At 49.3% G+C, this 20544-nt stretch overlaps 2 protein-coding genes across 6 annotated transcripts in view; one reads left to right on the top strand and one right to left on the bottom strand.

Annotated features, from left to right (window-relative positions):
- The window catches only part of MARF1 (meiosis regulator and mRNA stability factor 1), a 40660-nt gene extending 33934 nt beyond the window's left edge, over nt 1–6726 (top strand). For all 3 annotated transcript variants that reach the window (XM_029221605.1, XM_029221606.1, XM_029221604.1), the window contains 4 exons: nt 603–663; nt 747–872; nt 2251–2421; nt 4130–6726. In XM_029221605.1, the coding sequence (XP_029077438.1) occupies nt 603–663; nt 747–872; nt 2251–2421; nt 4130–4374 (603 nt within the window). In that variant the 3' untranslated portion in view covers nt 4375–6726. The remainder of the gene's footprint in view (nt 1–602; nt 664–746; nt 873–2250; nt 2422–4129) is intronic.
- LOC114894671 (mpv17-like protein) overlaps nt 2435–20544 on the bottom strand; it is a 171238-nt gene continuing 153128 nt past the window's right edge. The window contains exons 9-10 of one of the 3 annotated variants that reach the window (XR_003793280.1): nt 3006–3175; nt 2435–2453 (exon numbers count right to left, since the gene is read on the bottom strand). Coding sequence is in view for 2 of the 3 variants with exons in the window: in XM_029221607.1 (XP_029077440.1) it covers nt 2892–3175 (284 nt within the window). In the remaining variant the exon portion in view is untranslated. Of the gene's footprint in view, nt 2454–2492; nt 3176–20396; nt 20510–20544 lie in introns of those variants that run through there. The other 2 variants (XM_029221607.1, XM_029221608.1) reach the window with 2 other exon arrangements.

Below are 20544 nucleotides of genomic sequence, written 5' to 3'. Positions count from 1 at the left end.
CCCAGGTGAGCGCTACGCTGGGCTTGAGCCTGAGTGAAGGAAGTAGGAAGGGACACGAGGGTAGGACAGCTTGGGAGCCGAGATGAGGGACTTGGTGTCAGATGCACGTGGGGGGCTCTGGGAGCCAAGGGCCACTGCTGCCTCTCTCTTGGCGGAGGTGGGGGCAGCGTTATTAGGTCGGGGCCCTTGTTTTATGGTCAGGGTAATGAGCTTAGCTTGAGGGGCGTGGGAGAGCCATTAATTCTTTTAAGGTGCATTTAGTATCTGGAAAAAATGGTAAGAGCTCCCACATGAGAACTAGCTTCATTTATATACCAGCTCTGGTGTTTGGGAGGTGATGTTTTTAAAGAGCCATGAAGAGTACTTTTTAAGCTGAGTCTCACAACTTCTAAGACTACAGCTTTTTATAAGCAGCATGTTTCTGCCAGCCTCTGTTGCTTTAAAACAAAGTGTAGAAGATTTTTTCTTGGCGTTAATTTGGTCTTTAAGTCCTAGTATGTTTAAGTATGTTACCAAACACAGTAGGTCACACTCTTCCTGAATTTTAGGGCTTATTTCCCCTCCTTTTCCACTGCTTAACCAGTAGTATGTCTTGTGTGCAGGTGGTCTGGATAAAAGGACATGGTCATAAGAGAATTGTAGTGTTAAAAAATGACATGAAAAGTAAGTAAGCCCCATCCCCTCCCCCTTCAGAAGCCCCAGTTCTCGCCCTGATCCCCCTTTGATGGGTGCTCTTTGTCTTCCAGGTCGTGTGAGTTCACTTGGTCTCCCCTCTGCCAGTCATGAAACCCGGCCCTCAGCTACCGAGCGCATCCTGGAGGTGCCCGAATCTCGCACAGCCTTGGAACTCAAACTCGGAGCAGGTGGTGACGGTAAGAGAGGAAAAACAAAGCAAAGCTGGTGAAATTTTCAGGAAATGGCTTGGGGTGGAGCTGGGGTGGTTTGAGGGTGAAGGACGATGCTGGGTCATTTTCATTCGTTAAAGGTAAGTATTCATGCATTTTCCAAAGGAGTCTGGTGTTTGGTTAAGAACAGAGAAAAACTGGCCTGCATTTGATGGTTGACCGGTTAATGTTCTTGAAGGATGTCGGCAGCCCCCATAATGACAATAAGCCAGCATAATTCAGATGTTAAAGGAAAAAGATTCTGACACTTATTAGAATACTTCAAGATGATTGCAGTGGAGTCAACTCTGCTGCCCTTGGAGAGAGAGATGGAGCTTAGCTCTGAATGTGACAAGGACAAGTGGGGGCTTATAGTCAAGGAGCAGAGCAAGGGGGTCGGTGGCTGGGAAACTACCAAGAGGAGACATCAAGGTAGGGGGATTCCTGCCGACCTAAGAGGATTTTTGTTAAAGGCAGGCCAAGGACTTAGACATCAAAGGTTGGGGGTGGGGTGGGATGAGGAACTTGATCAGATATCAAAAGGCTGGGGGATTTTTGCTAAAAACTGACTTCTCAAGATTCTTGTCAAGACTGGACATGGCAAGGACACGAGACACAGAAGACCAAGGTCAAGGTCTGGTGGAGAAGAGGGCTTGGAGGAGCCTGACTCCTGACTAAAGTTGGGTTAGGGAGAGTCTTTGTCACAGGACATTCCTGGGAAAGACTTGATAGTAATGAATTAGTATTACTCAGAACAACATCGAGTCATCCCGATTTTATGTGGAATCTTCTGTGTACTAGATAGAAATCAACTCGCTTGAATTTTGAGTCCATTGCTAGATATGAGAATTTTATGTTCTTAAGACTCTGCAAGTTGTTAAATAGTTACAAGTGCTACTGTGCTCTCTGTTTATAGGATATTCAGCTATGTAACATTTTACATTTTTACAAAGCACCTGAATGTAGCTCATCCTCTCAAGCTGTCAGCACAGCCTTCAGCAGTAGTTACCTCCATCCTACAAATGAAGGACTGAAATTCCGGGAGGTTAAGTAGCTTACCCAAGAGCACTCAGCGAGGAAGTGACAGAACTGGGACCCAAGTCTTCTAATTCGGACCTTTTGCTCACTTAACTACTTTCTATGGGTTTTTAAATTTTTCTCAGCGTTTTTTAATTGCCCCCTTTGTTCCTAAGAACACAAATCGGGAGATCCTGGCTGTGGCATCTCACCTACCGAGAGTGACCCAGACCTTTCTGTTAATGGCTTTTTTTTTAAACCTTGAGTACTTCCTGACCTTAAGGAGAAGGCAGGCTTCAGGCACAGGCCGCGCAGTCCTGAGCGGAGCCCCGCTTGCCGTCTCCCCCAGGGCCCCGTCCGGTGGAGCAGGAGCTCCTCCGCCTGACCAGCGACTCCCCTGTGGACCTCTTGTGCGCGCCTGTCCCGTCGTGCCTGCCGTCCCCTCAGCTGAGACCGGATCCCGTCATCCTCCAGTCCGCTGACCTCATTCAGTTTGAGGAGCGCCCTCAGGAGCCTTCTGGTAGGAGGCCCTGTGTCACTGTGGGGTTTTCTCTGTGGATTTAATTAAACAGTAAACCCTTAATGCCAAGATGTTCACTGTTTGATGGGAGTGGGGAGAGACTCTACCTTTCCAGGCACAAATATACCTATGAGGATTATTCAGGACCCCCTTTTCCTATCAGGGTTCCTGCTCACAGCCCGAGGTGGCTGAGGGAGCAGCAAGCACGGGAACGATGGTGGTCTTGAGGGGTGCCGCAGCTGCGCTGGGGGTGGGGACCCCACAGGAGAGCGTGCAGGGGCTTCCTGGGCTGTGCTCCCCACCTTTGGAAAGTGCAGCAACTCCAGTGGCAACCCCCGCCCGTCACCAGACATACACGTCACCCCCGGTCTGGCCCAGAGTTGAACGACTCCAGAGGGTACTGGGGCTCCGTGGGACTGTGAATAGGGGAGGGAGGGCACCTGTGTCTCGCGCCCCAGCTTGTGCCACAGCTAGAGATGGCATGGGCTGCAGGCTGCTCGGCTAGGAAGAGGCAGAGCCAGGATTGGAGCCCCAGGCCTCTTGTCTTTCTGTCGTGTCCCTGGCCTCCTGAGAGGCCGGCCCACCTGCTCTGTCGAGGTCCTTCCCTTGTCGTCTCCTCTGTTGGGATGGTCCTTCCCCGCTTTGCTGACACTGCCGTCCAGGAGATGACCCTGCTGACCACAGGCCTCGGTCTTCTTAGCAGCCTTTAGCACCTTTGGCACCGTCACCCAGTGAAAGAGCTGAGGCTGTTTATCTGGAAGATAGTCAGTGAGGAGACGTATACCTACCTGGCTGTGGAGCTGGACCTGGGCTGTGGTGATGGCGGGGGTGGTTCCCCTAGAAGCAGACTTGGTGGGAAATTGACGTTAGCTCTTCTGTGGGTGTAGCCTTGGTGTGTTTAGTGTACTGAGTTCAACCATCCCTGTGTCGGGGAGAGAAATAACCTGAGCGGTGCTGGCAGTTCTGTCCGTTATTCTCCCCAGCGAGAGTCAGCCTGAGAGCTGAGCTGAGGTTCTGCCTCCCCGCCGTCACCCTCAGCCTCTGTGTTCCTTTGGTGCAGGAGCCCCTTGCACATGCAGTGGCAATCCAAGGTGTAAGGACACATCACTTCCAAGCAGTGTCTCTGTACCTACAGCAGGCTAGTTACTTGTGGCTCAGCCAGAGAAAGAGCAGCCTGTGCGCGCTCTGGGAAAAGTGGCTGCTTCACTTCCTGGATTTTTGAGGGTACTTCTGACTCTGTGCAGTTCTCCCCTTATCTCTGCTTGCCCTGCTCCCCACTCCCCCTCCCCAGCCCCACCTTGGGTGCACGAAGAGCACGGTACTCTGTCAGTGGAATAGGCCAGGGCCCCCTGGTACCAAGGCCCCTCCTGGTCTGAAAGTCTTTAGGTCACATGTGGCTTATGGGTCCTTAACTACCTGACAGAGAGAATGAATGGGCAGAGAAAGTGGAAAAAAATGTTAAACCACTGCGCATTGATTTGTAGCCAAAAACGAAGGTCTCTGAAGTTTTGTAATTCAAGGGAGACCTGAGATGAAGTTTATAAATGTTTGACTTATGTGACACATAATATTGGCCACAGAGCTAATAAGTAAATTATGGCATAGGTGTGACATTTGGGGATTATTTTTTTGAGAAATGAGGAAAACTGAAAACGAACACTTTTTGCAGGTCCTAGAACTGAATGTGTTTGCTTTCCTGTATTTACAGAAATTATGGTTTTAAACCAAGAAGAGAAAATGGAAATTCCAATACCAATGAAGAACGAAAACCTGCCCTCTGATTCCAGCTTATCTGGCATCTCAGCAGCTGTCCCAGTGCCTCCCTGCCTCTCCACGGAAACCCCAGAGTCGCTGCTCAGCAAGGACCCTGTGGAAAGCCCAGCCAAAAAGCAACCCAAAAATAGAGTAAAATTGGCAGCCAACTTTTCCTTTGCACCTATAACCAAGCTTTGAGTCTCGTTTTGAACATAGAATTAGGATGGGAAAGCACTGTCTGATTCTGCACACAAAAGTGGGTTCAAAAAACCCTTTTCTGTTTTAATGAAGACCCCCTAGAAACCAGTTACTTCATCTTTAGACATATTCCATAATGTTTTGTTTCTCTTACATTGACACAGCTTTGAGCTGAATTTTTTCTTTCAGTTTTTCCCCCACTTATTTGGAAAAAAAAAATTCTGTCATTTGTTAAAGAATCCTTAATATATTTTAACAAATTTTTGTTAGTTACTATGAAGTGTAATGGTGTTCTGTAAGAAGACAGCAGTGAGAACTCAGCAAGGAGGAAGTGGTTTTACTTCCATCAAGCCATGTCAGTGGTAAAATCTTCCATGTAGCATAATATAGTCTCTAAGCCTTTGCTTACTGATGTTTTCAGACAGTATTAATCAAATGCATGAGGTGTCTTTGAAGCAAAGCCTGTTCTGTGATCCTGTGCAATCACAACACTGAAGGAGAATGGTGGGCGAGGCAGGAAGAATGTATTTTCTGGTTGGACGTGAAGGCTCCTGGCTTCCGTGTGACTTGTAAGCGTGCCTTGTTTTTTATTTAACTATGTCTGTAGTTGACAAATGTGGCTTCATCACAGATTTTTAAAAATGTTTCCACTTTGGGGTTCCATTTAGGAGCTTTCTAGAAAGTCAAGGATGTTTTAAGCTTCCCTTTTATGTTAAGTTCCAGTTTGATATGGGTTAGGTTAAGGAAAAGGAGATGGTCTTGGTGTCATGAATTTAAAGTCAGCATTTGAATTCCAACACACATTATTGTGTGTCGAGAGGCAATGTTGGGAAGAGAGTCTGATTTTCTAAAATATGCATCAAATGCATAAATTACAAATCAGAGCTGAGGAGGGAGGTGCTTTAACAGGAACGGTATCAATGCTCTTTCCACTAGGAAGAGACAGAAATTCTATCTATACATAGGAAGGCCAAGGTTGATCAACTTAACCTTGTATTCATAATTTTAAAGCTGGTTTTCGTAGCTGGGAAGCTTTGTGTGTGAGTATTTGTGTCTGTTAACTCAGTGTCTTTTAATAGTGTCTGCTTTTACTCTGTTACTTCTTGCTGTTGGAAGCATGTTTGGGTTTTTTTGTGGTGTCTGATGTTGGCATTTGGGAAAAGCCAGCTTTTGAGGGAGCACTGCCCTGTGGAATGACCTTCGCCTTGAGGTGGCTGAGGCATCCGGTGACAGGCAGCCTCTTACGCCTCCTGGAGAAACCTGACATTTACAATGGGTTGTATTTGTTGGGCAAAAAGGCGGATTCGTTCATAGAGCAGAAAAAACCTGTAGGCATAAGGTCTTCCACTAGTTAGATGGTTTCTTTTGGGGAAATGATTATATTTTGTAACTTCTAGAAAGCCAGAAAATGGGCTCTGATTTCATAGCCAGCATTTTGATAAAATGCCACAAAATAAGGGCTATTGAGAGATTTTTACAAGTAAGATTTTTTGTTCCCCAAATCTTTTAAATGAAGCCAGTGATTCCCAGTTCTCAGCACATGGCCCCAACCAAGATGGAACGGCCCTGGGAAAGCCTTCTAGGCATCATGGCACTCTTGAGTCCTCCCAAAGGCATTTCCTCTACCGACACAGTGTGACAGGAAGTAAAATGCAAAGGTGCACTTTTTTGTAAGAAGCTTTTAAACAGTGTGACAAAGTTGGTGTTGAGAACATCAGTGGCCTTATTCTGAGATTTCATAAGGCTGAGTTTGCACACGTGGACTTTAGTTTTGCTCGAAGGTAAAGAATGTGGACTTTAAAGATGTAAGAGGCACCATTACAAGTCACTAGGAACAGCCTCAAAGAGCAGCTTCTTTGGGCAACAGACAAAGAAGAGACTGGAGTTGTGCGCTGTGGTGTGGGTGTGGTTGAATTGTTCACTGGAGTCACCTGTCAGCCTGGGACGCGTGTGTGACTCCAACAATCGCTGTTTGAAGGTGTGAGAATACAGCGAAGCTCGTTGTGTTCGTAATGTACTCCACAATGGCCAGTCCAATTGCTATCTATTTTTTTTTTATCTAGAGGTTTAATTGAATGATGTGACAGAATGATGTATGAGAATTAAGACAACGAAATTCTTTATTTCTGGGTGGAAAGATGTACCAGATTAATCTGTTTAAAAAAAGACAAAAGTTATCACCAAAACCCCCTTTCCCATCTTGCACTGTTTGTTTTGGATTGAGCTTGGGGGAAGAGATGTTTTTCTTAACTGTCTACTTTGTTTGAACACTTTTTCTGTGGTTCAAGTGCTGTTTTGTGTGTTGGGACCAAACAGTTGTCAATAAACTTTAAAAGCAAGCATCAAATTTGAGTTTTGCAAGTGAGTGTTTTGTTTGTTTGAGGTGGGGGATTGTATACCAGTCCAGTTGTGTCAGCTTCTCATCCCTTCTGAGAACCTCTGAGATGGAAAACAAATTGGTCTGTCGTCTTAGAGCCTCTTTAAATTTGGCATCTGGCCCTGGCAGGTGACTGGACTATTGGCCCTTCGTGGTCAGGACCCTCCAGGGTTTCCAGCCTCGCTCCAGCTCATAATCGTTTGGGGAAAATACAATAATCACAAATACCCTCCAGTTGTAAAACTTGGGATAATTCCTAGGAACTCTCTCCCTGGGAAAGAAATCCATTTTGCAGGCCACCTTGGTTTTTGTCACTGCCAAGCATGCTTTTTGAATAGCCTATTTGAAAGAGACTTCTTTCACAGATTCCATTGTGAAGCCCTTTTCCTGAGACCACTGTTACTCCCCACCCACTCTCCACTCCCGTCTCAGGATTTTGAAAGGACCCAGAAGAGACTTGAATGTTTGGGTAAATTGCTTCTTGATGAAGTGCAGTTTTTTTAAAGTTCAACATTAAAAGAAGTCTCTTAAAAACCTCTGGCAATCCTTTCAAAACACCTTTCACGGTAGCCAGTTTTTGCCAGGAAACTTGAGCAGCCACTGTGCCCCTTTAGAGGGGGCAAGGGAATTTGGAAGGTCTAGATTGCGGGTTGGAACAGGGCATCACGTTTATCTTTGTGCAATTCCCATCCGGTCTGGAGATGGCAGCCTAGCAGACGTGGTCAGAGTGAAAGCAGACCTGTCCACACAGAGGAGTTGGATGTGACCTTCTAGGACCTGACTGCAGATGTGCAGTTGACCTGTGTGTTCCCTTTACCATGAGGAGCCTCGTGCTTTGGGACTTAGCTTCTCTGGTTTCTAGCTGCTTCATATGGGCAGAGTCCGAGTCCTCAGAAGCACCCCTGTCCCTCCTGCAGCAGGGACCTGCTCTAGTCCCCGTTCGCGGGTGGGGACAGGTCACATATTGGCTCTAGGGCTGGGGAGGAGCAGAAATCCTGGCTCTGCCCCATAAACCAGCAGTCAGCAAGGTCTCCGTCACTGCTTTGCTTGACCTCACGCCCTCCTGCATGGCTATACTGCAGGCTCGTACCGTCGCTGGCCAATCTCCCAGCTGCTAATGTGATTCTACAGCATCAGCCTGGTCTAACTAATGCCACTCTTGGGGGAGACATGCAGTGGAGACTGATCTAATTTGCTTGCGTGGATTAACACTTTCAAGGCTGAGTGTTGAGTCTCTCTCCCAGGAGAGTTCTAGTCTCTCCCTGGGAGGTAGGCAGCCCTGCGGCACAGCTTAGGTTGGAATGTGAGGAAACCCGGTCGCCTTTGGGATGCAGTTGGCAAATTATAGAACTGGTGGGAAAGCAAGCCCCTCAGTTTTCAGGTGTGTGGGACAAGATCAGAGATTGAGGGCCAAAACCTTCCTCAGCAAGATGAAGAGAAGGATTCACATGTCCTGGGAAGGAAGGATTTGGAAGTGGGGAGAATTTAGGGTCCAGAGGAGGAAAGGAGAAGAAGCATCTGTAGTTGAAGCTAAAGACCTGGCCACTGGGCCCCCTCATCCCACATTGGTGAACCAGCTAGGGGCGCTGCAGTGGTCAGGGTGGCCCTTCCATCTCTGCCCGAAAGCCTTCCCGATGCGGGGCCTGGTGTGAGAGAACCCCGACCCTGCTCCCACCCCTTCTCCCTCGCAGACCTGAGTCACAGTGAGTGCAGACAGACCCACCCACAGGCTGTAGGGGCCCAGCCCTCGGTGTTAGCTGAGCCTAGTGTGTCTGGGCCAGACACGGAATCAGGAAAGAAGTTTCGGAAAAGAAAGCTCTGTTCTGAAGTGGAATCCCTGTTTCGTTTCTGTACGTGGGGAAACCAGTGATGTTTTGCACATGGACTCTGAGGCTTGGCCTCTGCTGACCCTCCCGCATCTCCCCCCACCCCAGCCCCCCCGAGGGCCCTGGGTTCTGCTGGCTGTCAGCTGGAAGCCACCTGCAGACCCTGGAGGCTGCCTACAGTTCCAGGGCACTTGGGCTTCCTCAGAATGGCAGCTCAGTTCATCAAGCCAGCAAGGAGAATTTCCAGTCCTCTAAGAGGGAGGCTTGTGTAATGTAACCTAATCAAGGAAATGACTTCCCATCACCTTTGCCAACTTCCATTAGTTAGAAGCAACTCCTAGTTTCAGCAGATGAATTTACATGGATGATACGTAAATTTATCCGTAGTTGATGAATTTGCGTGAGTGACTGACATCAGAGGCCTAAGACATCCAGTTTCCAGCTCCTGGTGCGGGAGGAAAGGGATCCCTGGGCTGGGCTCAACTTTCTGAGGGTCAACAACCAAGCTTCAAAGCTGCAAGGCCTTAAAGACTGACCAACCCAACCACTCTCCACCCCCATGGTGAGGTTACAGATGGGGACAGTGAAGCTGGAGAGGGTGAGCCATTGCCCAAGCCACTCTGTGGCACAGCTGGGCTGGAGTTCCTGTCTACACAGCTCCGAAGTCTAGTCTTTCTGGAGCCCCAGTGGGTGCCAGGCCCTGAGCCAGTTGTGGGGCCCCCAGTGAGTAAGACACAGGCCTCCCCCATAGCAGCAGGACTCTGGGCTCAGACAGGGAGACCAGAGAGGGCGTCAGGATCACCAGGAAAACACGTTTAAGATGCAGATTGTCGGCTAAAACTGAGATAGGCTGGGACCTGGGACCCTCCACAGGAGTGCTTGTTCCTGCCCCTGGACAAATGTCTCCTTGAGCGACAGATACAAAGAAACTATACAAGGGACTAAAAATAACTGCATGCATGCGCAGTTGGAGCAATGATGAACAATAAGATACAAAATGGCCACAAGCGAACTGCCACTTGTGATGTGCCAGGAGCACAAGCAGGGTACTGTACATGATTCCTGTACACAGCACCACTGAGGGGGTGGGCAGGCCACCTAAGCCACCCTTCCAGTGGACCCACCAATCTGCCCCCACCCTCACCCTATTGAAGGAACCAGCTTGCCAGCCCTTGGAGAGCGAGCAAGGGCACCTGTTCCTTGTTTTCGTTCCCTTGTGCTTGCAGCATGAGTCCCAGTAAAGCCCTGCCTGAATTTCTCGTCTGGCCTCTTATCAATTTCTATTGATTAAAGAGTTCAAGGGCCCAGGTCAGCAAAAAAAAACACTGGCCTAGGCTCTTCAAAGCTGTCAGGGTCATGAAAGACAAAACGATTGAAGGAGGTTAAAGAGACGGGGCAACACATAGCACACTTGTTCCTGGACCAGATTCTGTATAGCAGAGGAGAATAATGGAAAATATTGGGACAATCAATAAAATGTAAATGCTAGATCATAGTGTCGTGTTGCTGGGCTTTGCAAATTGTTCTGTAATAGGAAAGAGAACCCTTGTTCTTTAATACGCGCTGAAGAATTTAAGGGTGAAGCAACATCATGTCTGCAGCTAAAGTCATTCTTGGAAAAAAACAAGCACGTAGAGAAAGGGAGTGATGAAGCAGACGTAGCAAAACGCTAGCAATCACTGAATCTGAGTCAAAGGGTGTACAGGGATTCTTTGTACTGTTTTAAAGACAACTTCTATAAATTCAAAATTATTTCAAAATAGGGGAGTTCCCTGGTGGCCTAGTGACTAGGATTCTGGGCTTTCACTGCCGTGGCCCAGGTTCAATCCCTGGTCAGGGAACTGAGATCCTGCAAGCCACGCAGCATGGCCAAAAAAATAAAAAATTTCAAAATAAAAAATTATCTTAATATTGTCGAATAGGCTCCCAGGCCTCTCTGGGGGTTGAGGACTGAAAGTGGGGCCCATAGGCTCGGAGCTGGCTGGCCCAGGGCCACGCTTTGTTCGAAGACCAAAGCCACAGAAATGCTTCCTCTGGGGTTTCTTCTCTCCAAATGCATAGATTTTGGTTCACATGGGTAAACAGTTGCTGTTCGAACCTGAACAAAACAGCTCTTTGGTAAAGCAAGTCAAGAGCATGCTAGAGGCCCATGGGGGACTGACAGTCCCAGAACCACTGCATTCCTTTCAGGCCTGAGCTGCCCACGGGGCTGGGCCAGATGTCAGAGAGAGAAGGGGACACAGAGAACTGAGTCAGCCCAAGGTCTCTGAGTTCTGTCTTGGCTTCAGCAAGCTCGCTGGTGACCTTAACAAACCCCTTCCCTGCTCTGAAAGCCTGTTCGTTATTCTCCTTTTTTTTTGTTTTGGCTGCGTTGCGCGGCATGTGGCATGTGGGATCTTATTTCCCCCACTAGGGATCGAACCCGCACCCCCTGCAGTGGAAGCGCGGAGTCTTAACCTCTGCACGGCCAGGGAAGTCCTGTTTCTTAGTAAAAGGCAGCAGACACTTGTTTTTAACTTCCCAGCATCTCTTCTCTCCTCTTCTGGCACAACTGGGCTGATATCACACTCTGTCCCCAGAGTCAGCCTTTGGACCCCAGCTTGGCTGAGAGAGATCTGCACCCCATGGTCCAGCAAGTGATTCGGGGCTGGGCATGTGACCCTAGCCAGGCCTGGGAGACTCCAGGCTGGCATTCTTGTTGAAATCTCTGGATTGTTCCTCCAGAAGGCCCAGGGAATGGAAGCCAGGAGCTATAGCTGGAGCCATACAAGGACAAAGCCAGCACGAGGGAGGTGGGATGGAGAGGTAGCAAAACATGGAAAACAGGCCCAGGTGACATCGTTTGAATCCCTAGACCTGCTGGTACCCTAGACCTCGGGACATCCCAGCCCAGGATCCAGGAAGTGCCCTTATGTTTTTGCCTGTTTGGCTTCAGTTTGGGTCTTTTACAGCCAAAAAGATCTGTTAAAAACAAGTCAACAGGCACTAAATGGAGTCACTTATGCTAAGCCCCATGTCACCAAAACAAGACTTCACTACAGTTTCAGCCCTAACCAGTTGATTAGGAATCGTCACCTGCCTGATGGCCCCCTGTCATCCCCTAAAGGAAAGCGACCTTGCCATAATCTCCCTGCTGTTTGGTCTGGGGTAACTTCCTTGTCCTGTTCCCTTCTGCCTATAAAAGTCTCATTTTGTACAGTCCCTCAGAGTGTCTTTCTATCTGCTAGTTTAGATGCCACCTGATTCACTGAATAAAGCCAATAAGATCTTTAAAGTTTATTTAGTTGAATTTTTTTTCTTAAATCCCAATGCAGAGAGTTCTAGTTCCACACGGGGTACGGAGGGGGGCACTGAGAGGTTCCTGCAGCCCAGGAGAGCCCTCTGGGTGGGTGGCTCCCTGCCCACACGCTACCCCCCACTCCTCCTCCAGCTCCTCTCCCTGCCACGTCTTGTTGCTGGGATGTGTCCTCCCTCAGGACAAGTCCCTGTGAAACAGGAGGGAAGGGGGCAGGGCACAACCTTTATAAGAGTGACAGAGCCCAAGGACACGACATAAACTGATTAGAGCCAAATAGGTCCAAGATGGAGGATGAGTCGACTTCCACTAGACTTTAAGCCTCCTCGTAACACATCAGCAAGCTAAATGACACACCCACAGCTGCCATAACAGTTCCAAGGCCAGACCATAAAGGTCAAAACGTGGGCGGTGGCCCAATTTCGGGAAATCCCCGCCCCTTCCTGAAATAGCTGGAATACTCCTCCCACTCATTAGCCTATGAAATTACCCACTGCTATAAAAACTGACAACCCCATACCCTGGTGCCTTTCTCACCTTCTGAGATGGCCCACACTCTGTCTGTGGAGTGTGTTTCTAAGTAAATCCACTTCTTACCTATCACTTTGTCTCTCACTGAATTCTTTCTGCCACGAGACACCGAGAATCTGAGCTTCATTAAGTCCTGAGACTGGGTGTGTGACCTCAGTTAAAATATTGTGGGTTCAAGTCCCAATCTGGGTTTTGGCTGGCTTCCAGCCCCGGCCCGTGGGTCCAAGTCCCGATCTGAGTTGCACAGTTTCACCTGCACCCCAGACTCCATTAGCCGCCCCCTCCCATGTTCCCACAGCCTCTGGGCTCACCCCATGCCAGTGTGACAGAGGAAGCCCACAATTCTTCATGACAAACCAAACCTGATGCTGGGGCTTTTCCTGAGAGAGGAACCATGAGGCACGTGTATCTTATCAGGAGAGAAATGAATCATCTTTGTGGGTGGGACATGAGCCTGGAGCTGGCTGGCAGCACAGCTGAGGCTTCTCTGGAAATGCAAAGGGGATGCAAGTTGAGGTCAGTGGCGAAGGCTGGAGGGAGCTGAATTGTTCGAAGAAAGTGAAAGGGAAATTGCTGGTGGAGAGGCCTGGGGATGGGGTGAGCAAGAGGGTGGCCGGTGGCAGAGCTGATGGAAATGGGAATCAAGGAGTCCAGCATCACCGGTTTGTGGGGCTGTGATGCAAACCCCCTCCCACTCCCATAATCCTTCTGGAAGGTCGGGAGACCTTGAGCAGCATGGTTTTGAAACCGAGAAGGACCCTGTGGGGCTTCTGGGCATGGAAGTCTTTCTGTCCCCTGTTTCTTGTTTGTAGGGAGTAGACCCCAGCCTCCATGACCTTCCCTGAGTTCCAAAGGGCAGATTCGAACAGCTGCTAATCAAGGGAGGAAAAGCCAGGAAACCACCTGAGGCAAGATTAAAGGGACCAGAGAAGCTCATCAAGATTAGGAGACCCACCACCTGAGACAAGATTAAGGGAGTGCAAGCCCTGCACACACCCTAATGTTGTCAGCAACCCCACCCTTGAACTATTGCTATAAAACTCATCAAATCCTCCTGGGTTGAGACACACAATTTTGAGAGGCACGAGCCTGCCGTGTCCCCCTTTTCCTGGCAAAGCAATAAAGCTATTTTTTTCTACTTCACCCAAAATTCTGTCTCCATGATTCGATTTGGCACCAGTGCACAAAGGCTGAGATTTCAGCATCCGTTTCTGGGGCTGAGTTCCACGTGGACTTGGCAGAAGTAGAGGGAGGGGAAGGGTGCGGGGAGGACATGAGGGGTGTAGAGAGTGGATGGGGGTGCAGTCAGGGCCAGGTGTGACTGTGGAACTATATGCCTAGGATGGTGCAGACACTGGGGAAGCACGTGGAATGGGCCTTGGCCAACATTTAGGTTACAGCCACTTTTGTCATATGGCGGCGTGTCCACGGCTCTGCTACCAGCTTCACGAGGGCAGGACCCGGGCTGGGCTCGCTCACCCTGCATCCCCAGCCTCCAGCCCTCCAAGAACCACAGGCAGGTTTGGGCAGCCTTTCTGTTTTTCCAGCTTCCTACATGCAGATGTAGGCCATAATAATCCACTTCACCCTGTGCCTTGCTCTAACCCCTCCCATGCACTGTCTCATTTACCCCCACCCACCCCCGTGGTTCTCTCCATTTCACAGATCTGGACACCTAGGCCCAGAGAGGTGAAGGAACCCCCCCAGGCTTACACAGGGAGTGGTCGATCTTAACCCCGGCAGGCTGACACCAAGCCGGAGCCCTTCCTCACTTTCTAGCTTCCCTTCCCTGCGGCTAATCCCGCTGGGCAGTTGATGCTGGTCTCCCTCCCTAGAACGTAAGGTACCCGAAGGCAGGACTGTCCCACTCTGGTTCATCGCTGTGTTCCCTGGTACCTGCCAAGGGAGGCATTCTCGAGACACATGAAGGGAAAAGTGACTGGACATGTGCTCCTCAAACCAGCTTTCCTGAGAGTCTCGCCCCAGCCCCTGATGGCCTCCCAGCTGTCCTGAGTCTTGGCTGGTGGCCTTGGGCACGTTGTAACTGCTTCTTCTCAAGCTGCAGATGAGCTGAGTTGTTGAGCCCCTGCAGCCCAGGGCTGTCCAGCCAGCACGGAATGGAAAGGTTCATTAAGAGCCTCTGTGGCTGCTGGCATGGCCATGAGTCACCTCTAATTGAGCACAGCTCAACAGGGAGTGGGGTGGTGATGCTGCTGGGATTAGAAATGCGAAATAAACACCTGGCCCTGGCTCTCACCCCAGCTCTCAGACTCGAGTCCTGGTGCTCTACCACTTACATGCTGTGTGACCTTGGGCTAGTCACTTCCCCTCTCTGAGCCTCAGTTCCCCATCTGCCACATAGGAGTGATGAGCCCTCCCTCCAGTGGGACAGAGTGTAAGGGATCACTCCCTGCCAGATGCATCTGGCTCCCACACCAGCGCCTTGCTAAAATTCTCGCAGCAAGCCAATCCTGTTGCAAAGTCCTGTAGGCCCTTTTCATAAAATTCTTATGGCTGCATGACCTCTGGGTCAAGTTGGATGCTGCAGCACACACCCTCCTTGACATCACCTGGTGTTCCTTCTTCCTTCCCAGCTGCTCCTACTCAGTCTGTTCCCTTAAACGTTGGTGTGATCAAGGGTCTGAAGCTGGAGGAGCAGTGAGGAAGGAGGTGGGAGAGACACGCAGGGGCTAGATTGAGTAAGGCTTTGAAAACCAGGTCCAAGCCCCAAGACTACAAGGATGGAGGGGAAGGTGCAGGAGAGTTTTAAACTGGGAAGCAACACACCCGGATAGATTTGCACTTTAAGGAGGCCATTTTGGCTTCAAAGTGGTGCACAGGTAGATCAGAGAAAGGCTGGCAGGGAATCTGAGAAGTTCTTGGCACGAGAATAACGTGTGAAGGTCCAGGAGAGGTGCCAACAGAGAGCATGGCCAGAAGAACCAAAAACCCAAAGAAGCTTTCTGCAGCCCCAGTTCAAAGAGGGATCCAAGCAAGCAGGGGGGATGAGACTGAGACAGAGGGAAGGGGGCATGGCACAACTTTTAAAAGAATGACAGGGCCACTGAGAATACAACATAAACTGGTTAGAACCAATTAGGCCCACGATGGCAGAAGATTTGACTTCCAGTGGACCTTGAGCCTCATTGTATGCTCATTACATTAGCGTATGATAAATGATACACCCACAGGCACCATGACAGTTCCAAGGCCAACCATAAAAGGCCAAAAAGTGGGTGGTGGCCCAATTCCTGGAAAACCCTGTCCCTTTCCCCCGAAATCATTGGAATAATCCTCTCACTTATTAGCCTATGAAATTACGCAGCCCACAAAAACTAACCACCCCATATTTTGGGGCCTGTCGCCTTCTGAGGTGGCCCACACTCTGTCTATGGAGTGTGTATCTCCCTAAATAAACCAGCTTTCCCACTTAGTTCTCAGGGCAGAACTACCTGCTTGTATGCCTCACAGGCATCCTACGTGAATAAATCTACTTCTTGCCTATCACTTTGCCTCTTGCTGAATTCCTTCTGTGCTGAGACATAAAGAACCTGAGCTTCAGTAAGTCCTGACACCAGGTGAGTGATTCTAACTAAAAGACAGTAGGTTTGAGTCCCAGCCCATGGATTCAAGTCCCAATCTGAGTTTTGGCTGGATTCGAATCCCATCTAAGGTGCGACTGGGTTTGTGTCCCAATCTGAGACCAGGTGTGTAGTTTCAGGAGCCTCAAGGGAAGAAGGAATAGAGGGTTGTTTGTTAGTGGGAGGGATTTGCTTAAACACTGATGGGGAGGGGAAGGACAGTTGAGGCTACAGGAGGGGGCCGGGGGTGGGGGAGAATGAATGGCCATCCCACCACTAACTGCCCATGGCACCTTGGACCACTTCCTCATCTACAGAGTGGAAGTAATAAAGTAAGAAGATAGGGCTAGGGAGTCCCCGGAGAAAGAGAACCAGGCATGGCTTTCTTGACATAAGAGAACCCATTTTGGCCTAAGCCATTTGGTGATCTAAGCCTGGCCACGATTCTTGCCCTTGAACAGGTCCCAGTCATCAATGATCTTAAGGGGACAAAAGAAGACAGGAACAGAGAAAAGACAGTCAAACAATAGTGCAGTGATAAAGCAGAGTCCTAGTGCCTCCTCAAGGGCTATACATCACGATCTGATACAGTGCTTGAGTTCTGCAGGAACTAAGGACCCCACCCAGGTGGAGGATGGAATGATGAGGTTGACCCTCCTGACTTCAGTCAACTAAGGCTTGGACTCTGTCGACCTTGGGCTCAATTCTATGCTGAATTCTCCTCTGCTCAAGCCCCTTCATGAATATGCATGTACCTTTAGCTTAAAACCTCCCCAATTTTGCTGTTGGGGAGGCACTGCTTTGGGAAAGAACCCTGATATTCCCCTTACTTGCTGCAAGTAATAATAAATCCTTCCTTCTCCTGATCTTTGGCTTGGTTGTGTCTATTGGCTCAACACCCACCAAGAGGCAAACCCAGTTTTCGGGTATCAGTAATAGGATCTGCCTTGTGGGGTTGACGTGAAGAACAGAAAAGAAAATGTGTGTACATGTTCAGTGCACAGCGATAGGCTTTCAATAAATGTTTCTCCAGTTATCATCATGTCCCCTCCCAACCAACTTCCAAAAGGAGTAAGTCTGGGGGTGTGGGACCCCGAGGCCTGCAAGGTTTCCCAGCTTTGCAGGCAGCCCTGGTGATCTGGGAGCACCTTGAATAATTACTTTCTTCTGCTCTTCTGTGAAAACCTCAATAAATGGTGGTTTATTGGCTTTAAAAAAATCAATAGGAATGGTAGGACCATAAGTTACGATGTTCTCCAGAGCTCAGTGGGTGTACTAGAGGCAGGATTTTTATGAGGGTTTTGATTTTTTTTAGCTTGTTGGAGCAGTGAGTGACTGCTGTCTAATTGGTCTGAGGTCAGGCCTTCCAGACACACGTTTTCCACCAGGAAGGGAGTGTGGCGGGCCCTTTGCAGCCTGAGTTTTTATTGCAAGAGTGGGAAGAATCTGCATAGTCAGGTTAAATAGTGTCACCCTGAAACCGAGCAGGACCCCATGGGGCTCCTGGGCATGGAAGCCTTTCTGTCTCCTGTTTCTTGTTTGTAGGGAATAAACCCCAGCCTCCATGATCTTCCCTGAGTTCCAAAGGGCAGATTTGAACAGTTGCTAATCAGGGAAGGGAGGGGACGCAGAGACAGGGTAGGAGCAGTGAAGAAACAATAGTGCAGCCTTGGGGAAGGGTCCTGGTTCTGCCTCAAGGGATACACATAAAAATATCTTTGAGCTCTTTACAGAACTAAAACCCCCAATAAATGGAAGATGTTGTCATTCTTTATTCCAGAGAAGACCACCTGAGGCCAGATTAAAGGAACCAGAGAAGCTCATCAAGAGATTACCTGAGACCAAATTAAAGGAGTGCAGGCCCTGCACACACCCTAATTTTATCAGCAACCCTACCCTAAACCATTGCTATAAAACTCCTTACCAAATTCTCCTGGGTTGTGACACAGTTTTTGAGGGCAGGAGCCCACTGCATCCCCCTTTGCCTGGCAAAGCAATAAAGCTATTCTTTTCTACTTTACCTAAAACTCTCTCTCCGAGATTTGATTCAGCACCAGTGCCTAGAGGCCGAGTTTTCAGCACCACTCCTTCCCCCAAATTCATGTCTACTTGCCATCTCAGAATGTGACCTTATTTGCAAATAGGGTCTTTGCAGAAGTCGTTATGGTAAGAATCAAGATCTGTCATCCCAGATTTAGGGTGGGCCCTAAATCCAATGACTGGTGTCCTTATAAAAAGAGAGGACCAGAGACACAGAGGAGACCACGTGAAGATGGAGGTAGAGATTGGTGCAATAACAGATTGCCAGGGGCTGCCAGGAGCTGGAAGAGGCAAGGAAGCATTCTTCCCTAGAGCCTTCAGGGGGAACACTTCCCTGAGGACACTGATTTCTAGCCTCCAGAACTGTGAGAGGATCAATTTCTGTTGTTTAAAGTACGCTGGTTGAGGGAATATGTTATGGAAGCCCTAGGAAGCTCATGCAGCCTGGCTTCATGCTTGGTCTAGGGCGGTGCCCTCTGAGGCCAGATGGTGGCCCTGGCAGTGGCCTGAGGGAGCCTCTTCAGCTTCCTAATGGCAGGAAGTGTTGTGTGGGCCGAAGCTTGGACTGAAGCAGAAGCACATCAGTGACAGAGCGGGAGGGGCTGATGGTGCACTGCCCACCAGGAGGGGCCATCAAACTCAGAGGTATTTTGTGTCAACTCCAAAGCTGCTGTGACTAGAGAGACCTTCAGGTTAACTTTTGATTTACAAATATTTTTTTAAAATGTGACCCATTTAAATTAGAACCTTACCTCTAGGAGTTTGTCTTAAGGAAAAATCAGAAATTCAGATGAAGCTTTGTCCCCCCAGATGTTTATCCTGACAACTTATAATACTGAAAAACTAGAAACAGCTTAATTGTCCAACACTGAGGGACTGGTTAGATAAATTACGGTATATCCACAAGATGGATTACTAGGCAGCCATTGTAAATATTAATGAAGAGTGTTTAATGTTTACAAAGAGCTTTTAATGATGTGGCAGAGTGATAGTGATACTATGATAAATGGAAAAAGAAAACTGTTATAGAATGGTACAATAGGATGCCAATCATGAAAAAAAAAATCATACAAAAAGACAGAGAGGAAATATGCCAAAATGTCAGAGTGGCTGGAGGAATGATGGGAGTTAAAAAAACAAAAACACTTCTTTATACTTTCTGTACTTTTTAAATGATTAACTATGTACACGGGTTACTTCTATAGTCAAGAAAAAAGTAAAAACTTTAAAAATGCTGTGTACGTGGTTTCCATTTTTATTTTCTCTGATGGATGATTGCACATCAGCAAATCTTGAGTTATGCTAACTACTTAGGCCGGTCACGACACACACACACGTACAGAGAGGTCACATGGGCTGTGCCGGGCTGGCTGTAGCAAATGTACATCAAGTTACACAGGTGGAATTGTTAGGCTGGTTAAAATACACCACCGAATGATGGGACACGGTTGGGTCAGGCCGCCTCTCCTGCCTGCCATTGTTGTTTGCGGAGGTCTGTGTGTTAGGCTGGTGAGTGGCGTCCTGCTGGCACTCCGTCCATCCGGTGGCCCCCGTGGGTGGAGAGTGCCTGGGTCAGCATCTGCTCTGGGTCCCTTCTCATCTGCCCTTGCCTCGTGTTGGAGCTCCCAGCTCTCTGCTACCTCTCCCAAGTACTAGGTGTGCTCCAGCCGGGGCCCCATCCCCACTCTGCTCCATACACCTGGGACAGACGTTGCAAGGGAAGGAAGAGCCAAGATCGAACGGACACACTCCTGATACAAGCCGTGCCCAGACACAGGAGGGGAGGAAGCGGGAGACGTGACCACAACACCACACACAAGCTCAGTCTTTACAGATGGGCCCTCTGTGTCTCTAGACACATGGGCTGTGTGGAGCCCTCCAGGGCACAGCCCCTGGGAGAGGACAGATCGGGGGTGGAGCCGTTTGGGGCAGCCTGACAGCAGAACTAGGAGCGTGGATGGGGGATGTATCCAACATGGTGCTAGACTGTTGAAAAGTCACGACTATACACACCTGGGGATCATGCCCCCTCCCAGTTCATTCCCACAGTGGGTTAGATACAGCTAGATAGAAGTGGAGATATACTTTTTCGAGGGAGGACCTTTCCTGGTGGTTGGATAAACAGTGAGACAGACTCCTGGGTTCGGCATGCTCTGGGGAGGGCCATGCGACGGTGAGGGACTCCCTATTGCTACACTCTGTACAGGGCGGCCGGGCCCGCCCGCCGCACCCACGGCCCCTGGTGGCAGTCATGGGCTTGCCTTCAATCCCTTCCGCCTTGGAGAGCTCTTGGGCCCCGGTGAAATGGGGGCTATGAAGACAAGAGGGTGGGAGGGGGTTCCCCGTGGCCCCGGGGGCACCCCATGTGGGGGCTACATGATATTGCACTGGGTGGCCCCGCAGCAATCCTTGATGAGCGCCAGCCCCGTCTTGGCTACCGTGGGCTTGCTAGGTGGGGGCTCTGCTTTCTTTTCTGCTCGGGAGCCTGCAGCAAGGTAGGAGAGCAGAGGCAGAGAGGGG

Source organism: Monodon monoceros, unplaced genomic scaffold (genome assembly GCF_005190385.1).
Source record: "Monodon monoceros isolate NGI ecotype Baffin Bay Population unplaced genomic scaffold, NGI_Narwhal_1 Super_Scaffold_13, whole genome shotgun sequence".
Lineage (NCBI taxonomy): Eukaryota > Metazoa > Chordata > Mammalia > Artiodactyla > Monodontidae > Monodon > Monodon monoceros.
Note: the sequence above shows the minus strand (reverse complement) of the source record. Positions and strands in the feature narration are given on the sequence as shown.